This window comes from Elephas maximus, chromosome 7 (assembly GCF_024166365.1).
Source record: "Elephas maximus indicus isolate mEleMax1 chromosome 7, mEleMax1 primary haplotype, whole genome shotgun sequence".
NCBI lineage: Eukaryota > Metazoa > Chordata > Mammalia > Proboscidea > Elephantidae > Elephas > Elephas maximus.
Window position 1 is genome coordinate 12,206,210 of NC_064825.1, and position 19,338 is coordinate 12,225,547.

Genomic DNA, 19,338 nt, shown 5'->3' on the forward strand with positions numbered 1-19,338 from the left:
ATAAAAGACAATTGAAAATATGATCACCTTCCGATCTTCTGTGACAGCAGTTCTCAAAGTATAGTCTGAGGACTCCTGGGGGTACCCGAGACCTTTTCAGGGACTTGGGCAGGTAAAAATAATTTTCATAAGAAAACTAAAACGTACTTTGCCCTTTTCACTCTAATTCTCTCACAGGTGTTCAGGAGTGTTCCAGAAGCTATGAGACATGTGTGACATCGTCGGTCTGAAGGTAATGGAATGTGTACTTGTATATTTTAGAGTTGTAAGTTTTCCTGTTTTAATTTCCAATATGGAATTATATATATATATATACATCCAACAAAAGCTCTTCGAAGCCCTCAGAAGTATTTGAGTATAGAGAGAAGGGGGAACAGTGAAAATTTGGAGGGCATCCATCATTCAAATTCTCAAATAATGCTTATCTCACTTTATATGAAAACTTTCAGTAGAATTATTAACAAAAAGAAAAGTGAACTGACTGGAGTTTAATTTCTTAGGTCTCATCTATAACAGAAGGGAGAATAAACACTATCATGTAGTGAATAAGGCAAGATCAGCATTGTTCTAGAATAAACCTCACAATATAGCATCAGCTTTAAGAGTTACCTAAAAAAAAAACTCTATACAATTAATCATATACCCACCAGCAAATAAAAATTCTAAACATGGTGCTGTATTAAAAACAGAACTGGTTCTATTTTTCTAAATTTTCTATAGGAAGATTAACTATAGATTCAGCAACTATCATTACTTCACTGAGAGAGATTGAGACCCACAGTTGCATATAATATAAATATATAATGCTCTAAGTACTAATTCTAATAAATAGAGATGGGGATGTGATAAAAATTACTTTTTAGACAATAATATTTTACATTGCAACTTCATTATGGACAGGAAAAACACAAATGCAAAATTTCGTTTTTACTATTTCAGAAATAACTTCTAAATTGCTTCTTCTATATTCCATGAATTTTAAAGCTTAAACAGAACAGTAGTACACATTGTAAAACAATATGCAGTGACGGGAAAAACTAACTTAAAAAAATTATAATTCATCCCAGTTATTCTAGGCAGTAATCCAAAATTACTTATTATTCAGATGATAAATTTTATCTTAGTGGCACAAATGGTAAATTCAATTTATCTACAGCGTGAGAGAAAAACTTCAGAGGAAAGAAGGGAAACCCATCATGCTGGAAGTAAAGTATCAAACATGGATATTGGCAGTCTACTTATACTGTATCGCTAGTGCTGTGCCTTCATCAGAACAGAAAATGCTTCCGAGTCCATCAGAAGAACACTCAGTAACAAGCGACCACTTCATCATCACCAGGGAAAGGCCTTTTTAAAAAATCCTTTAGGAACTGATTTGATTACCACCATGGTGGGGAAAAACATGGAAACAAATTACCACCAATATATTCATTTGAACAATGACTTGAAGTAATCTCAAGTTATTTTTAAAACAGGCCCTACCTATTTCAAAAATAACTGGTTTCTAGTGAGTGAGTAAGGAGCCCTGGTGGTACAATGGTTAAGCACTCAAATTTTTCAATATAAACGTCAGTTTGGATAACTCATATATACAGTGCTATATGAACACATAAAAAAAATTTTTATATAGTGATATTAAATTGCATCCCAGCCCATATCAAATGATCATAAAATTCAGATTTTTTTTTTATACCTTAGAAATCTAAGAAACACTGACACTGCTCTCCTATGCTTATAAAGCAAAGCACTTACACAATATGGAAATATATTATCTGGGCTTCTAAACTAGGGGTTGCAAACTTTGTCTATGAAGGGCCAGGTAGTAAATATTTTAGGCTTTGAGGGCTATATGGTCTCTGCTGCAAACTACGTTAGTCTACCATTGTAGTAGGAAAGCAGCTATTGACAATGTATAAATGAATGAGCAGGGCTGTGTTCCAATAAAATTTTATTTACAAAAACAACTGGCAGCCCAGAATTGGCCTGTAGGCCTCAGTTTGCTCTGAAAAATTTTGTGAAGTAGATAGCAAGGGTGTTATTACCCATTTGAAAGGCAAGTAAGTCTAAGCTCAGGCAATTAAACAAAAACCACAGATGAAGCTCTGAGAATACAAATATGAACAAGAAGCAGTTTCTTCCTTAAGGGGTAGTATAGTGCAGTGGTTAAGGGCCCTTTCTAGCTTTGCCAGCTTTTACAGTCACTGACCCACCCAGCCTGTTTTCTCAACTGAAAAATGAGAATGCCAGGTATCTCCCTCACCTGTAAGGTTACTGTGACGATTAAATGAGATAATGCTGTAAAACACTTACTGTAATGACCGGCACATACTAAATATGCAACAAATGTTTTCGTTATTATTATACTTGAAATTTGAATAAACTGAAAAGGAAATGTCACGGATTGAATTGTGTCCCCCAGAAATGTGTGTCAACTTGGCTAGGTAGGCCATGCTTCCCAGTATTGTGTGATTGTCCACCATTTCGTCTTCTGATGTGATTTTCCTATGTGTTATAAGCACTAGCTCCATGATGTTAATGAGATGGGATTAATGACAGTTACGTTAATGAGGCAGGACTCGATCTACAAGATTAGATTGTATCTTAAACTTATCTCTTTTTTTTTTAAATAATTTTTATTGTGCTTTAAGTGAAAGTTTACAAATCAAGTCAGTCTCTCACATATAAACTTATATACACCTTACTATATACTCCCACTTACTCTCCCCCTAGTGAGTCAGCCCGCTCCCTCCTTCCAGTCTCTCCTGTCTTGACTGTTTTGCCAGTTTCTAACCCCCTCTAGACAGGAGATGGCAACATAGTCTCAAGCATCCACCTGATACAAGTAGCTCACTCCTCATTAGTGTCTCTCTCCAACCCATTGTCCACTCCAATCCATGTCTGATGAGTTGTCTTTGGGAATGGTTCCTGTCCTGGGCCAACAGAAGGTTTGGGGACCATGACCACCAGGATTCTTCCAGTCTTAGTCAGACCATTAAGTCTGGTCATTTTATGAGAATTTGGGGTCTGCATCCCACTGTTCTCCTGCTCCCTCAGGGGTTCTCTGTTGTGCTCCCTGTCAGGGCAGTCATCGGTTGTAGCCAGGCACCATCAAGTTCCTCTGGTCTCAGCATGATGTAAGTCTCTAGTTCATGTGGCCCTTTCTGTCTCTTGGGCTTATAATTACCTTGTGACCTTGGTGTTCTTCATTCTCCTTTGATCCAGGTGGGTCAAGACTCATTGATGCATCTTACATGGCTGCTTGTTAGCATTTAAGACCCCAGATGCCACACTTCAAAGTGGGATGCAGAATGTTTTCTTAATAGAATTTATTTTGCCAATTGACTTAGATGTCCCCTGAAGCCATAGTCCCCAAACCCCCGCCCTTGCTCCACTAACCTTCGAAGCGTTCAGTTTATTCAGGAGACTTCTTTGCTTTTGGTCCAGTCCAGTTGAGCTGACCTTCCCTGTATTGAGTGTTGTCCTTCCCTTCGCCTAAAGCAGTTCTTATCTACTATCCAATCTGTTAATAACCCTCTCCCACCCTCCCTCCCTCTCCCTTCTCATAACCACAAAAGAATGTGTTCTTCTCAGTTTAAACTATTTCTCAAGATCTTATAATAGTGGTCTTATACAATATTTGTCCTTTTGCATCTGACTAATTTCACTCAGCATAATGCCTTCCAGGTTCTTCCATGTTATAAAATGTTTCACAGATTCATCATTGTTCTTTATCGATGTGTAATATTCCACTGTGTGAATATGACATAATTTATTTATCCATTCATCCATTGATGGGCACCTTGGTTGCTTCCATCTTTTTCCTATTGTAAACAGTGCTGCAATAAACATGGGTGTGCATATATCCATTCGTGTAAAGGCACTTATTCCTCCAGGATATATTCCGAGGAGTGGGATTTCTGGGTTGTATGGTAGTTCTATTTCTAACTTTTTAAGGAAACGCCAGATCGATTTCCAAAGTGGTTATATCATTTTACATTCCCACCAGCAGTGTAGAAGTGTTCCAATCTCTCCACAGCCTCTCCAACATTTATTATTTTGTGTTTTTTGGATTCACGCCAGCCTTGTTGGAGTGAGATGGAATCTCATCGTAGTTTTAATTTGCATTTCTCTAACGGCTAACGATCGAGAGCATTGTCTCACATATCTGTTAGCCGCCTAAATATCTTCTTTAGTGAAGTGCGTGTTCATATCCTTTGCCCGCTTTTTAATTGGGTTGTTTGTCTTTTTGTGGTTGAGTTTTAACAGAATCATATAGATTTTAGAGATCAGGCGCTGGTTGGAGATGTCATAGCTGAAAATTTTTTCCCAATCTGTAGATGGTCTTTTTGCTCTTTTGGTGAAGTCTTTAGATGAGCATAGGTGTTTGATTTTTAGGAGCTCCCAGTTATCTGGTTTCTCTTCGTCATTTTTAGTAATGTTTTGTATTCTGTTTATGCCTTGTATTAGGGCTCCTAACGTTGTCCCTGTTTTTCTTCCATGATCTTTACCATTTTAGTCTTTATCTTTAGGTCTTTGATCCACTTGGAGGTAGTTTTTGTGCATGGTGTGAGGTATGGGTCCCGTTTCATTTTTTTGCAAATGGATATCCAGTTATGCCAGCACCATTTGTTAAAAAGAGTATCTTCTCCCCAATTAACTGACACTGGGCCTTTGTCAAATATCAGCTGCTCATATGTGGATGCATTTATATCTGGGTTCTCAATACTGTTCCATTGGTCTATGTGCCTGTTGTTGTACCAGTAACTAATCTCTTTTGAGATATAAAACAGAGGCCAGCAGAGAGACAGGGGGACCTCATGCCTCAAGAAACAAGAGCCAGGAAAAGAGCGCATCCTTTGGACCCAGTGTCCCTACACTGAGAAGCTCCTTGACCAGGAAAGATTGAAGACAAGGACCTTTCCCCAGAACTGACAGACAGAAAGCCATTCCCTGGAGTTGACACCCTGAATTCAGACTTGTAGCCTCCTAGACTGTGAGAGAATAAATTTCTCTTTGTTAAAGCCATCCACTTGTGACATTTCTGTTGTAGCAGCACCAGATAACTAAGGCAGAGAATAAAGGTCTCACTTGTGAGTTTGCTTAGGAAGGCTGGAGAAGATGTAAAAATTCACTGAGTAAGGACTTAAATCATGAGCAGGCTGCTGCTGTGTGACTAACAGGGAACAGAGACAACAGCGTGAGGAAATACCTGGATGTATAGAATGGCATGGCCATGGGTGATGGTGAATAATGGGAACCTGTTGGGAATGTGCTGAACATACAGGGAGGCAAGAGAGGTAGCTTAGAGAAATAAACAGAAAAGTGTCCAAAATGCTATGCCAAGATGCATGCGCTTTCAACTATAGGCATAGGGAGCCTGAAGTTTTTAACTCAGGGATTAACATGACTAGATCTGTGTTTTAGAAAAATTCCCCCAGCAGTATTTTAGAAGCTATAATGGAGGAAGAGAATGGCTAGTGGCAGAATTAAAAGGCTATCATAACAGCCCAGGTTGGAAATGATGGCTGGCATAGGGCAATGGGCATGGGAAACATTTGAGAGATATGGGGTGGCGGGAGCTTGATGAATAAGATTTAGTGATTTTTGTAGAAGCAGAAAAAAAAAATCTGTTGCCATTGAGTCGATTCCTACTCATAGCAACCCTACAGGACAGAGTAGAACTGTCCCATGGGGTTTCCAAGGAGCAGCTGGTGGGTTCAAACTCCCAACCTTTTGGTTAGCAGCTGATCTCTAACCACTGCACCACCAGGGCAGAGGATCTCCCCAGTTAGATTATAAGCCACTGGATGGCAGAAACCCTGCCTTTCCTCAAATCACCTAATGCAATAGTGGGCGGTCCTGGCTCTATAACTTACTAGTTGTGTGAATCAGAGCCTGAAGTAAAATGCTTACGGTTTGCTTACCTCTAAAATGCAGATAATAACCATCACCTCGACTACCTCATACAGTTGTGACAATAAAAAATGATAATGATAACACATGCATACTTAAATCATGACTACAGATAAAAATCATAACAGTTTTTGACATATATTTAATTAACTTCATTAAGTCATGCATTCTCTCATATTGTTGAAACCTACTATGTGCCAGCACACATTCAACAGATCAGCTAAGGATGGCACATAGTAGGTGCCCAAAGTATCTCAGCCATTGTACTGAATGGTTCAGGTGCTCCTAGCCAGTCTGTTAATTTTACCGTTTCTTTTCTCTTTCATTCACTTCTCATTTTCCATCTTTAGGTCATTTTGTTGAACTCAACTACCTCTATCAGAAAATGATCAGAAAGAAAAAAAAAAAAAAGGCAACGTAAGGAGATGAAACTCAACCAGTAGGTTAGCTAAAATTAAGCAGAGAGAAAGGGAGGAAGAAAAACTGTTGCCAAGAATGAGGCTTCTTTAATTTTTAATGACTTGCATCAGACGCAGCACTAATTAGCTGGGACAAAATGAGTCATCTGCTTAAGTACTTACATATACAAAAACACACGCTCCTTCACACCAAAACACACAGGATCCATTTTTCAAATTACAACTTCTATTGACATTTTCCAATAAAATAAATTTAAGGCAGTTAAACAAATGTTTTCTTCACATTTTGTTATTCCCATTTTGAATTCTAGTGAGGGACAAGGAAGCACTCCATCCTAAAAAGCATCTATTTTCATAAGTGAAGCTATAAAATATTTCAGATGAGTAGTTCTAAAGGTTGGTCTTAATTTTTTTTAACTCAAAATTCAATGTTTTGTGGTAAAAATTTAACACTGCTTCATATAGAATACACTACAAGATCCTATAAGATTCATAAAGTTTTGCTCTAACAGCCAGGAGTACTTATAACTCTGTATTATTCTTCCAACAATTCAAATATGCCAGATATAAACCCTCACCTGCTCTCCAAGTTACGTGAATAAATTAATCACCATTGAGATCTTGAGTAATTTTCCAAGAGGGCTATCGCTGAAGCAGAAACCAACTTCATCTTTCTTGATGTGTATTAAAAGTCATAAATGAAAATCCAGGTCACTATTTGACAAACACTATGTCTCCTAACTGGCTTTTAACACAACCCTGGTGGCATAGTGGTTAAGTGCTACGGCTGCTAACCAAGAGGTCAGCAGTTCAAATCCACCAGGCGCTCCTTGGAAACTCTATGGGGCAGTTCTACTCTGTCCTATAGGGTTGCTATGAGTCGGAATCGACTCGATGGCACTGGGTTTGGTTTTTTGGTTTAAACAATCTAAATTTGAGCCAAATGTGGCAGCCCACTGAAATCACCTCTGATGCTTTCTCAGATTACAAAAGAAAATTGGCTTTAAACTTAACTTTTCACATGAATTTTATAGTGAAAAAGTTATCTCCAACATGTGAACCAGCAAGAAAACCAGGCCTTCTTGACTACTTACTGTGTCCTTGTCTTAGTCTTCTTGGTTCTCCAATGTCCAGCACAGAGCTCAGCATAGAGAAAGTGCTCAGCAAACGTTAGTGGACCTAATCGGATGGCTAATGTGCGCTCAAGGACTAACCTTCAAAAGCATTTCTTCATGTTGGGGATTCTCAGAATCATAGGGTTCTCTGCGCAATTTTTCGACATCAGCAATAAGGTTTCTGTACCCAACAATTTGCAGAAGACAAGCCTGAAGAGAGATTCCCAGCCTACGATGTTCAAAAATAGAAGAAATAGACATGAGGAAAACAAAACAAACCATCCTCTGGCGTTTGTTCATTTGATGTATCTTAATAGAACTTTTCATATTTATATGATACTCAGTAATTTGCTCAAACAGGATATGTTTAAGAGAAACACAATTCTTACTGAATCTCTACCAGGACAGCTGTAGAAACTAGCTAAGATTTACCTCTAGGCTTTTTCTTAAGCCAAGTTGCAACACTGTGGCTTAAAAACAAGGAAGCTTATTTTGCAGGTGATTGACAGTAATAAGTAGAAAATATAGGTAACAATGGGTTCTTAGGGCTCATGTATATCTCCTACTGCTTGTCCGTCAGTTTTTCGTACTGTGTTGGCTTGCATATTGCTATGGCCGTGGGTATTTCAAATACCAGCAGGGTCACCCATGGTGGATAAGATTCAGTGGAGCTTCCAGACTAAGACAGTCTAGATGGAAAGGGCTGGTGATTCTGTTAGCCCAAGACTGGAGCCATTCCCAAAGCCAACTCTTCCAACAGGGAATGGACTGGACTATACGGCAGAAAATGATACTGGTGAGGAGTGAGCTTCTTAGCTCAAGTAGACACATGAGACTATGTGGGCAGCTCCTGTCTGGAAGGGAGATGAAAAGGCAGAGGGGGACAGCAGCTGGCTGAATGGACACGGGAACACAGGGTGGAGAGGAGTGTGCTGTCTCATTAGGGAGAGAGCAGCTAAGAGTACATAGCAAGGCATACATAAGTTTTTGTATGAGAGACTGACTTGATTCGTAAACTTTCACTAAGGCACAATAAAAATTAAAAAAAAGAACTTTGGACACACCATCAGGACGGATCATATCACTGGAGAAGGACATAGCGTTTGGTGAAGGAGCGGGCCGACAAGGGCAAGGGAGGCCCTTGGTGAGATGCACTGGCACGACAGCTGTACTGATGGACTCAAACGTTCCAGAGCTCCTGAGGATTATGCACAGCTGGGCAATGTTTTGTTCTGTTGTACATGAGGTTGCCATGAGTCAGAATTGTCTCAACGGCAGCTATAATCATCATCAGGTATAAGCCAGAATCATCTCAGAAGGGTGTGTGTGTGAAAAAGAAAGAGAAATAACCCTCTGGTGCTCAGGGGCAAGAAAAAGATTTTTTAAAAAAGAAACCTCTGCTTGGGAGCATCCCTAACAGATGAGGAAGAGAACTCATAACTTTGCAAAATTTTCCTTTACACGCCCACTGCTTTTATTGTTTGAAAACTTATGGTTTAAATTCTCTCCTCTGAACTACACTCAGCAAATTTATTTCTACCTTTCCCCTACAATGCTTATTTTATTTTAAGATAGTGATTCTTTCTTCCTGTCTCATCTTTTCCAGGGTTAAAAAAAAAATTCACTATTCTGCCAAGTCCCTCATGGGACATGGTTTTCAGATGCTTCAGTATCTTGCTTAGTCTGCTCTGGATGTGCACTGCATGTGATTAATGCCCCCCTTAGAACACATCACCAGAACAGAAAACCCTCTGGCGAGCATGTCACACAGAGGATCATTACTTTCTGTGATCTGACCCCCGTCTTCCTCTCCTACAGCCTATAATGTAAAAGACTGTCACATGACATTACAAGCTTATTAAATAGGTGGCTAACTAATTACCAAGATCCTTTTATTCCTGTTCTTTTTTTCAAATTTATTTTTGTTGTTGTGGAGAAGATTAAAAAAAAAAATTTTTTTTTTTTTTTATATACACAGCAGAAAATACACCAGTGCAACAATTTCTACATGTACAATTCAGTGACATGGATTATATTCTTCAAGCTGTACAACCATTCTCATCCTCCTTTTCTGACTTGTTCCTCCCCAATTAACATAAACTCACTGCCCCCTAAGTTTCCCATCTATTCTTTCCAGTTGCTATTGTCAATTTGATCCCATTTAGATAGTTCTTAAATGAGCACAATGCTCAAGGCAGATATTTTTTATCAACTAAGCTAAACTATATTTGGATATTTTTTGGTTTAAGCAATAGTTTCAGGGGTTTATTCAACCTCCACAGCTCCAGAAAATCTGGAGTCCACGAGATTTTGAAATTCTTTGCTACCTTTTCCCCATTTTGATCAGAATTTTCTACAGAATCTTCGATCAAAATGTTGAGTAATGGTAGCTAGGCACCATCCAGTTCTTCTGGTTTCATGGCAAAGGAGGCAGTTGTCCATGGAGGCAGTCAGCCACACATTCCATTTCCTCCTCCTATTCCTGACTCTCCTCCTTCCTTTATTGCTCCAGGTGAATAGGACCAATCCTTGTACCTTGGATGACTGCTTGCAAGCTTTTAAGATCCTTTTTTTTTTTTTTCCATATAAACAAAAGTTCCACAAAAGTTATTATCTTATCCTGTTTTTGTTTGATGATATTTTAAAAAGAGTTCATGTTTATTTATTCCTGCTAAGCTTTTTTTAAGCACTTTACAAAATTTCCTATTCCACACTGACTGCAAAATGGTTTAAAAAGTGGGTAATTTCATATAATTCAACCCAAAAGTTACTGTCAAATATATTCCTGATCCTAGTTCACTTACTACTTTTGAATATTTTTGTTACAGTGGGGGGTGATGGTCATTATAATCAAAGTGGCAGTGTCATCATCTTTTTGTTGGGGTACATGAGATACATAGAGGTTGAGTCTAAAGTTAGGGGCACACGAAACACCTGATGCCATTGAGTCGATTTCGACTATAGCGACCCTATAGGACAGGGTAGAACTGCCTGTAGGGCTTCAAAGGTGTGGCTGGTGGATTTGAACTGCCAACCTTTTGGTTAGCAGCTGAGCTCTTAACCACTGTGCCACCAAGGCTCACAGGGAATTAAAATTACGTACCTACCCCAAACACAGAGGATAGTATCAGATAACTCAGAAATACTGAAGTTAAATAAAATTGAGCATTCAATTAAATGGAACTTACAATTACTTGTTACCATAGCACTGAAAAATGAAATCAAACATTTAAAATTTAAGAAAAGCGCACAGTGGCACTGGTCATCCAGAAAATCAATGCAGGACTGAGAAGAGAATTAATTTTGAGGAAAAGAAGACAGTGGGAGAAATAAAAGAGGAGGGAACAAGAAAGGCCAATAATTTTACTATAGTAATTTTTTACTACCACCATCAGGAGCACTTTAAAACAAAGTGAGGTTAATAGTAGTAATATCTCAATAAATTACAAAATATCTCCCCCATCCCTCCCTCTAGCTCTTTGTTTTCTCAGAAAAGTATTTAATTTTTTAAATCAGCCTTTGTCAATGTCAGTCTAGAAAAAAGGCATTAGAATCCAGGTTAAGATGTAAAAACACAATCTACTACCTATAAGGGTTTTTTTTTTTTTTTTTCCTAAAAGAGATAAAAAGAATAGATGCCAAGGAAATGCTTTTGAATGAAAATTCTATAACTTTCATAGAAGAGTCATGGAAAAGATTTGCTATGAAATCTAATCTGATCTCTAAATATGATTATAGGATTAATACATCCCTCATGCCCAGTTACGGTTGTAAATTTTGGGTTCAGACTAATTTAAAATGAATTGCTACCTTATCACTTTCCCAGGGGAATAAATATATATCAGAAGATTTCAAAAAGACATCTACTACATAAGTAAATTAATCCTTAATGGCTCGATATGGAAAAGGCAACTAATGAGCGGAAGTGGCTGCAAAAGCATGCTATGGAGACTAGATAGAAATGGAGTTTTGTGATGATCCCTGGATATCTAGTACCTAGAATCCCTCCAAGAGATAGACCTATGCAAAGTGCAGTCTGAAATTCCCTTCAACTACAGCTCCTGTCTTTGGCAATTAAAAGGTTTTCTTGGTGGTAGCATACGAAGTTCTAATGCATGCACATTTAAAAGACAGCTTGTTACCTACCTAAATCATCTCTAAATATATTTGCATTCGGAATTCGTTCTACCCAATGTTCTTAGCCCAAAATTTTACTGAAAAATTGCTGTACCCCAAGGAAAACATGAAGCTAATTTTAAATGTCATGCACATTGCTGAATGCATTTTAATACTTTCAAGATGAGATGACTAAATTATAAAGTTCTAAAGTCTCATATAAAAACCATCTCTCTCCCTCCCACACATGCTTATCTTCTTGACAAGCAGGTAAGAATGGTCTCCAACAATATCAGCCTGTCATGAGCTGAAGGAATACGCTTGATGGAGCAGAATCAGCTTAGGCACCTTTAAAATTTGAACATTTACTGTTAGTGTGAAACATAGGCATTGCATAGAGTGATTGTTGATGAACGGGCTCTTTTTATCATATTTTTCAATACTGGGGTATGCATCAAATTTCTTACACTAGTTACAGCTCAGAAGCATAAACATAAATTACAACAGAAGTATAAAGTTGCTGCCAGTTACAAACATGAAAAAGCCCTGTATTTTTCCTTATTCTTCATCTGAAAATCAAAACATTGCAGACGACTACTCTGGGCATAGAGAGAGAGAATGAGCAAGTAAGCAAGCTCATGAAGGATATGTAGAAATACTAAACATGTGGCCATAAGACTCGTGCTCTGTATTCCTGACATAATGCAGTATTCTTACTGTGGATTTACGTCAGGGTTGATTTTTTTCAGTTCCATGATGTCTTCTATAGTTTTTTCAATAGCATCAGGGTGAACACTTACTGAAGTCTGCAACAGCTGAAAAACATGTTTCAATCAGTTCCCTTGTCATGAACACCAGTGACTTAATCAGGTCTGCTTGGATCCAAACCAAAGCAAACCCACTGCCATCGAGTCAATTCCAACTCATAGTGACCCTATAGAATGGAGTAGAACTGCCCATAAGGTTTCCAAGGCTGTAAATCTTTACAGAGGCAGACTGCCACATCTTTCTCTCGTAGAGTAGCTTGGTGGGTTTGAATCGCCAACCTTTTGGTTAGCAGCCGAGTGCTTAACCAGTGCACCACAAGGGCTCCTACGGCTTGGATAGAAGCTTCAAATACTTGTTTTAATCTTACATATGAAGATAAAAACTAAAAGCAAAAATTGATTTAGTGTACTTGAATTCTAATAAGTTTGACATTTTCACGAGTTTTTTTTTTTTTTAATGCAACGTTCCTGATTAAGATAGCTAACATAAAACAGAACTATACACAGCTGTTTGTTTTTACCATTTTCATTTGTTTCAAGTTATTTATATTGAAATATATTTTCTTTGCCTCCCCCAATATGGTTTCCATTGTTAAGGGGCATTATGTCTATGACTGAAGAGTCAGGTACATGGTGGAAATAGCCTTAAGGATGCCTAAACTAAATAATAAAATGAAACCATCAAGAATCATAAAACTCCAAAAACTCCAGATGTTATTTCTACCTCTGGATGCTCAACTATGTGCTATAAAAGCTCTCACAATGGCTTGTTTGATAATAGTGGAAAATCTTGAGTATAAAGTTAAATGACTTGGATATTAAGGAGATGCCATAAAGTTAATAACGTTTCTATTTTCACGGGATATTTATTTCATGATTTGGAGAGAGGTATACAAAAGGATTGACTTAACAATGAAGTAATAAGTGCTTCACATACCTGCCTAGAAATTCACATACAGCAGCTGTTCTCACATCAAAAGAATAGTAATTTGTGATAAACAATTCTTCTCACTTTGTATTCGTTTTCACAGTCATGATATAGTTCTGTTTAATTTTTTTTAACTTTTTTATGGAAGTAAACTTCCAAGTGAAAAGTTGCTGAAAATATAGAGATCATTTTACTTACCTTACTCTTGGAATCCCTCAGTGATGTTTCTGTTAAATCGATAACAAAAACGTCATTGAAAAATTATCCTTTACAAATGGTTTAAAATCATTATACTGAAATATAACACTATATCCTCAATCCAACCAACCCTGCATTTTGCTTACTTTTCTTTCATGCTTACCAATTTTCATGGTTCTAGAAGCTCCAGGCTTGGTACTGTAACAGATTCGTTGCAGCTCACATCTTCCTGTCAGCTTCCTCATTACAAATTTCAGACAGCGCCATAAAAACTTACAGTAAAAATACAGGCACACCTGGATCAACATTCTGTCAAAAACAAAAGACAGCACCCTTCCAATAGAACGCTGGAAGAGAACAGAAAGCAACCACCACCAGCAAGAAAAAAAGCCCAGGAGAAAATCAGCCATTAGACTTCTGAGTTTGCAAACATGTTTCATTTTCTTAATCCTACATGACCTTATTTGAGGTGGCTATAAAACCCTTCACTGGGAAGCCTGAGGTCTGTGTGGACACACTCACTAGTACTCCAAGCAATCCCAGAGTACCCTATTCTTGTAAACTTAATATTCCAACAAACTGAAGGTGAAGCCCTGGAATTCTTTATTGTCCCACCTTTGCCTAAAAATGTTTTGGAAGTAAATTAGTACCTTGAAAACAGAATCCTTTAATACTGCTTGTGTTTCAGTAGTTGCCTCTCCCTTAAATACGGGGAGAGAATGTGCTATGGCAATTTCCTCTTCTGCCTCTGTGGACAAACTCTCAGCTTGCCCTGGCTTGTTTCTAGTCCCTCCTTACTGTACCTCTCCCTGCCCCCAATCACTATTTTATTTCTTGCTTTGTTCCCATTCTTCCCTCCCTCCCTTTGCTTTCCTCTTAGAGACTGTTGTTCTTGAGGACTTGGTTATGTAGCCACTTGTCTGCTCTGCTAACCAATCCCAACACGCCTTGAACCTGCTGGATGGCCTCCTCATCAGTTTACGAAGCAAGACCTTTGATTCTCAGAGGTGACAACATTCTCCAATTTAAACATTTCAAATACTCTGTCTCATGGCAAGTCTGTTCTTGGCTCCTGCTAAAGAAGATTTTCTTTACTGTACATTCTATCTCACTCCAATACCACAAAAACTATGAACTATATAATCACCAATTGTGTACTTTTATGTTTCTGGTACATGTGGATTTGTGTTTTATGCTGACTTTTAATTCAAATAGTGTGAGTACCTACTACTTCATGGTACTACTCAGAGTCTCAGAAAGACTCAAGCTATAGAGGTAAAAAGGATCTATCATTCAGGAACTTATACTCTAGTTTTTCCAACCCACCTTCTCTTTGTATTATGCATTCCTAGGAGGCAGAATTATCCATGTTATTTCCTATCATGTTCTTTTAAAAGATATTCAGAAAACATTGTTACTCAAATGTTTGCTCATTCCCTCCAGCTCTAAAATAAGATGATCCAGGGTTATTCAGATGAACTGAAGTAGCTAACTAATAGACTCAATGATGTGATCCATCCCTGAAAAGGAACCAACATCTTCCAGTTGGTTGGTTCCAATATCTTCAATGACCTTGCATTAAAAATAAAAATTCTAACAATCTGACTTGTACAAAGGCATGGGGTCTCTTTCTTATAAGGGCAATAGAAGAGAATAGAATGAAATAGTTCAAGAGGCCAAGATACTATAATAAGGTAACATAATATTATATTTTCCAGGCAATAAAATTATGTCCTAGAATATCTAGTAACACGAGAAAATGTTCATAATATGTTTATCGAGTAGCAAAAGTTACAAAGGAATGTGTATACAATGATTTACTTTCCCTTTAAAAAAGTAAAACAAAAACTTTTAATGGCCATGCATAAATAGGGGGCTGGAGGTGGGGTAGAAGGGCTAGGTGAGGAAGACTGCCAGGATACACACTAAAAGTATTAACAATGGTTTCTCTGAGTAATGAAATTATGAGTAGTTTTTATTTTTCTTTCTTTTTTTAAAGTATATTTTTTATAATAAATGTGTATTATTTTATATTTTAAATTACAATAATTTCAACGGATAAAATGGTCACCAGAGCCACCTCAAAGGTGCATACAAAATTTCTGCCTAAAGTCAGTTAATATGAAATCAACCAGATTCTGCTCAAAGACAATGAATCGATTTAATATGCCGTAAAGCCTGACATTCAACTGTTCTTATAGTCAGATATGTTCTAAGATCTGTTAGAGTTTTTTACGTTAACAGCTCCCACCCCCCCCAAAAAAAAGTAACCCTAAAAATAAATTTAGAGGAATATTTTAATCACATAAGTGAGGAATTGTATAAAATATCCACTTGCTCTCTTGGAAAAAAGTTTTCCATTTTTTTCAATGACTGGATAGCTATGCCAAAAACAGTGTTCCGCTGCTATTTATAAGGTTTTCACTGGCTATATCTTTTCAGGAGTAGTCTGTCAGATATAACCAGAATGCTCCTGTGAAGCAAGGATGGTGAGACTATGTCTTACATACTTTGGACATGTTATCAGGAGGGATCAGTCCCTGAAGAAGGACATCATGCTTGGTAAAGTAGAGGGTCAGCGAAAAAAAGGACGACCCTCAATGACACGGATTGACACTGTGGCTACAACGGTCTTAAGCACAGCAACGATTAGGAGGATAGCATAGGACCAAGCAGTGTTTCGTTCTGTTGTACACAGGGTTGCTCTGAGTTGGGACCTACTTGAAGGCACCTAACAACAACAACAACATGCCAAAAAAAAAAAAAAGACTGAACAATATCTTTGCTAACTGGTCATTAGCCAAATGGCAATGATAATAATTACTGGGAAGTATTTTTTTTTATTATATCTATTATCAAATCAAGAATAAAAGCCTTCCACGAGATCTGTCCTGATGGTACCCATGTGCAGTCTTCAGTAAAGTCAGCCTCACACGTGGGTCAGCACCTCAAATGAAGCCTCTTTCAAAGCTGTGCATCAGGACTTCAGTGCAGGCAAAACAAATGATAGTCGGCTTCTGTGGTTCTAAATCTTCTTGGAGAAAAGTGTTCTTATAATTATTTATGGAGTATCTTTGTATTCACCACACTTAGGGTGCAAGCCACCAGACTATATTATAGCTTAAATAAAGCTACAGAATGTTGTCCCCATGTGACCTCTCCAACAGGCCTATACAAAGCTGTGGCCTGACACCTGGACGTGTCATCCTAGGTTTCAGCAAGTGTCCAGATACAGAGTAACTTGAGCCCAACTGTAATTCTCCCACTGGCCTCCATGCACACAAGAAGAAAAGGTCTGGGGAATTGTTTTGCATCAAGACAGTCTTATATAAAACAAGAGAAACGCCATCATGCTATTTTTTTTCTCTCCTGAGGATGTTCACTCTACCAAAGACAGCGAAACCCAGTAGAAATCCACAGAGGGGGGTTAAGGATGAAGCATTATTTCTCAGGGCTCACCACCCTGTAAGGTATATCATCACATCCCTGCCACATAATCACATACATAAGATCACAAATCATGAAAGACAAAGACCCATTTCAATTATGAACTGACATTTATAAACTGCTTACCCTTTTGTAATTTCTAGGTCAATCATCCTGATAATGCTATTTATCATCTAGGAGTTATTTTTTATTTTTTCCTTGTTTTTCTAATGGGCCAATGTGTCCACAAACATTTCACTAAAGGGTAACTTGCTATGCTAGATATCATATGTTTTCAAGAGTCAGCTCACTAAGTAAAATATGTTTTGATAGATATAATTAATCTGTGTTTGGATTACAGCCTGGTACAGGCAAGGCCTGGTGAGAGATGGAAAAACCACTGCTACCCCGAACTTTGATGACAGAAACAATGCCTGACTTGCTTTCTCATTAAAGGATCGGATCAGCAAAATTCCCATTTGAGCATCTCAGGATGTCTATTTTTTACCATCAGCTGCTGCCAGGAGCTCACTCCCTAAATTACTTGGACCTTCTTAAGTCCCTAAGGGGCCCTGGTGGCATACTGGTGAAGAGCTTGGCTGCTAACTAAGAGGCCAGCAGTTTGAATCCACCAGTCGCAGCTTGGAAACCTATGAGGCAGTTCTACTCCATCTTACTCTGTCCTATAGGATCACTATGAATTGAAATCAACTCAATGGCAACTTTTTTTTTTTTGTTAAGTCTCTAAAAGCAGCCCAGTTGGTGCAGTGGTTAAAGCACCCGGCTGCAAACCAAAAGGTCAGCAGTTCAAACCCACCAGCTGTTCTGCCAGAGAAAGATGTGCAGTCTGCTTCCATAAAGATTGACAGCTTTGGAAACCCTGTGGGGCAGTTCTACTCTGTCCTAGCCGGTGGCTCTGAGTTGGAATGGACCCAACGGCAGTGGGTTGTTTGGTTTTTGGTTGAAGTACCTAAATGGTAAAGTTTGTACTGAGGGTTCAAAGTAGAACAATACAAATGATTGAAGATTTCTGGAGAACGTTAAATTGGTTTAGCATGTTTACCCTGAAAAGGAAGAAATTAAGAACTGGATCTTTAAGTGCTCTTAAGCTACCATAATCAAAGTAGTTGGTTTGAAAAGGAAAGGGAGAAAGAAAAGGTTTGCCCGTTTCTTATCTGAATTTCGGTACCCTCTCCTCCTTTTAATTTCTTTTGTTTTACCTTAAGTTTCTAACTGTATGCCCTGAGAGGAAAAAAAAAACCTGTTGCCTGTGGGACAGAGTAGAACTGCCCCATAGGATTTCCAAGGAGCAGCTGGTGGATTTGAACTACTGTGACTTTTTGGTTAGCAGCCAAACTCTTAACCACTGTACCACCAGGGCTCCACCCTGAGAGGAGGCATCTCAAATATAACCTGGGAGACAGATCTCATTTGCTTTCTTTTGTACAGGCACTAATCTCATTCTTCTGTTCCTGTTCTTGAAGTAAGAATTACAGCCGCACCCTCTCCACCACCTGAATCCTAGTTCAGGTTTATGGCTCTGCCTGAGTTAGCAAATCAGTATGCTTAGTTTTATTTGGGGGAATATGTTGCTTTTTTTCTTTATAACACTAGTCTTAGTTCTTAGTTCTAATGAAAGATTCTCAACTCACTACTGGAAAGATCTGTTACCTTTTCTAGAGACAAAAATTAAATTCTAAAGACTACTAGGAGAAAACACTGAGTGTGTGAATGGAGTTCACAGCAGTGTTCTTCCTTAAAGCAATTATGATCACTTTTATTATTCAAGATTCATTCTCTAACTTGAACCAGAATAGCCACCCAAGGTAAATTATTCAAAATGGATCATATCTCTGCCACCAAATAAACTTGAGCTCCTGTTTTGTGGTGCTTTGTTAGGGGGATCCATTCAGCAGGGAGGGGGCCTCTGAAACTGGAGATGCCCCTAGAACCATGTTGCCTCTGCGCTGCAGGATGAAGGGCTGTGGGTACCTGTGGTGCAACACTACTCCATCATCTTAAATTTGTGACTCTGACGTCTTCTTTAGGAACAATAAGAGAAAAGTGGCTTATTTTGAACAGTTTCAAGGCATGTGCTAATGAAAGTTAATTCTTGCTTGAAGAAGTCCTGTAATAAATAAGAAGTACACTATTGATGAGGAAGGATGTACACAAAAATAATCACAGTACCTGGTTCAAACCAGTTTCTTAAATGAAGTCGTTTTCATTTAAATGGCCATAAAGAAGAGTAAGCTACTCAACATTTTCCATATTTAATACACTTTCTGAAATGAAATTTTATTATTCAGTGGCACCACTGAAGTTCCTAATAAGAGGCACTGGCCATGCATTGGAAATTAACTTTTCAACAGTTGTTTGGCCTAGGAAACTGGACCCTTTCTGTAATGAGGTCTTTCTACTAGGAAGAGAGGCTGAAGAGGACGTAATACATGAAC

The 19,338-nt window shown here is 38.2% G+C and overlaps 1 protein-coding gene across 3 annotated transcripts in view; it reads right to left on the reverse strand.

The window, feature by feature from the left end:
- Positions 1-19,338, reverse strand: part of ELMOD1 (ELMO domain containing 1) — a 72,804-nt gene that overhangs the window by 20,656 nt on the left and 32,810 nt on the right. Inside the window, exons 3-7 of one of the 3 annotated variants that reach the window (XM_049890682.1) lie at positions 18,875-19,010; positions 13,620-13,765; positions 13,457-13,485; positions 12,281-12,378; positions 7,547-7,676 (exon numbers count right to left, since the gene is read on the reverse strand). In XM_049890682.1, coding sequence (XP_049746639.1) covers positions 7,547-7,676; positions 12,281-12,378; positions 13,457-13,485; positions 13,620-13,764 — 402 coding nt within the window. In that variant the 5' untranslated portion in view covers position 13,765; positions 18,875-19,010. Of the gene's footprint in view, positions 1-7,546; positions 7,677-12,280; positions 12,379-13,456; positions 13,486-13,619; positions 14,219-18,874; positions 19,011-19,338 lie in introns of those variants that run through there. The other 2 variants (XM_049890681.1, XM_049890680.1) reach the window with 2 other exon arrangements.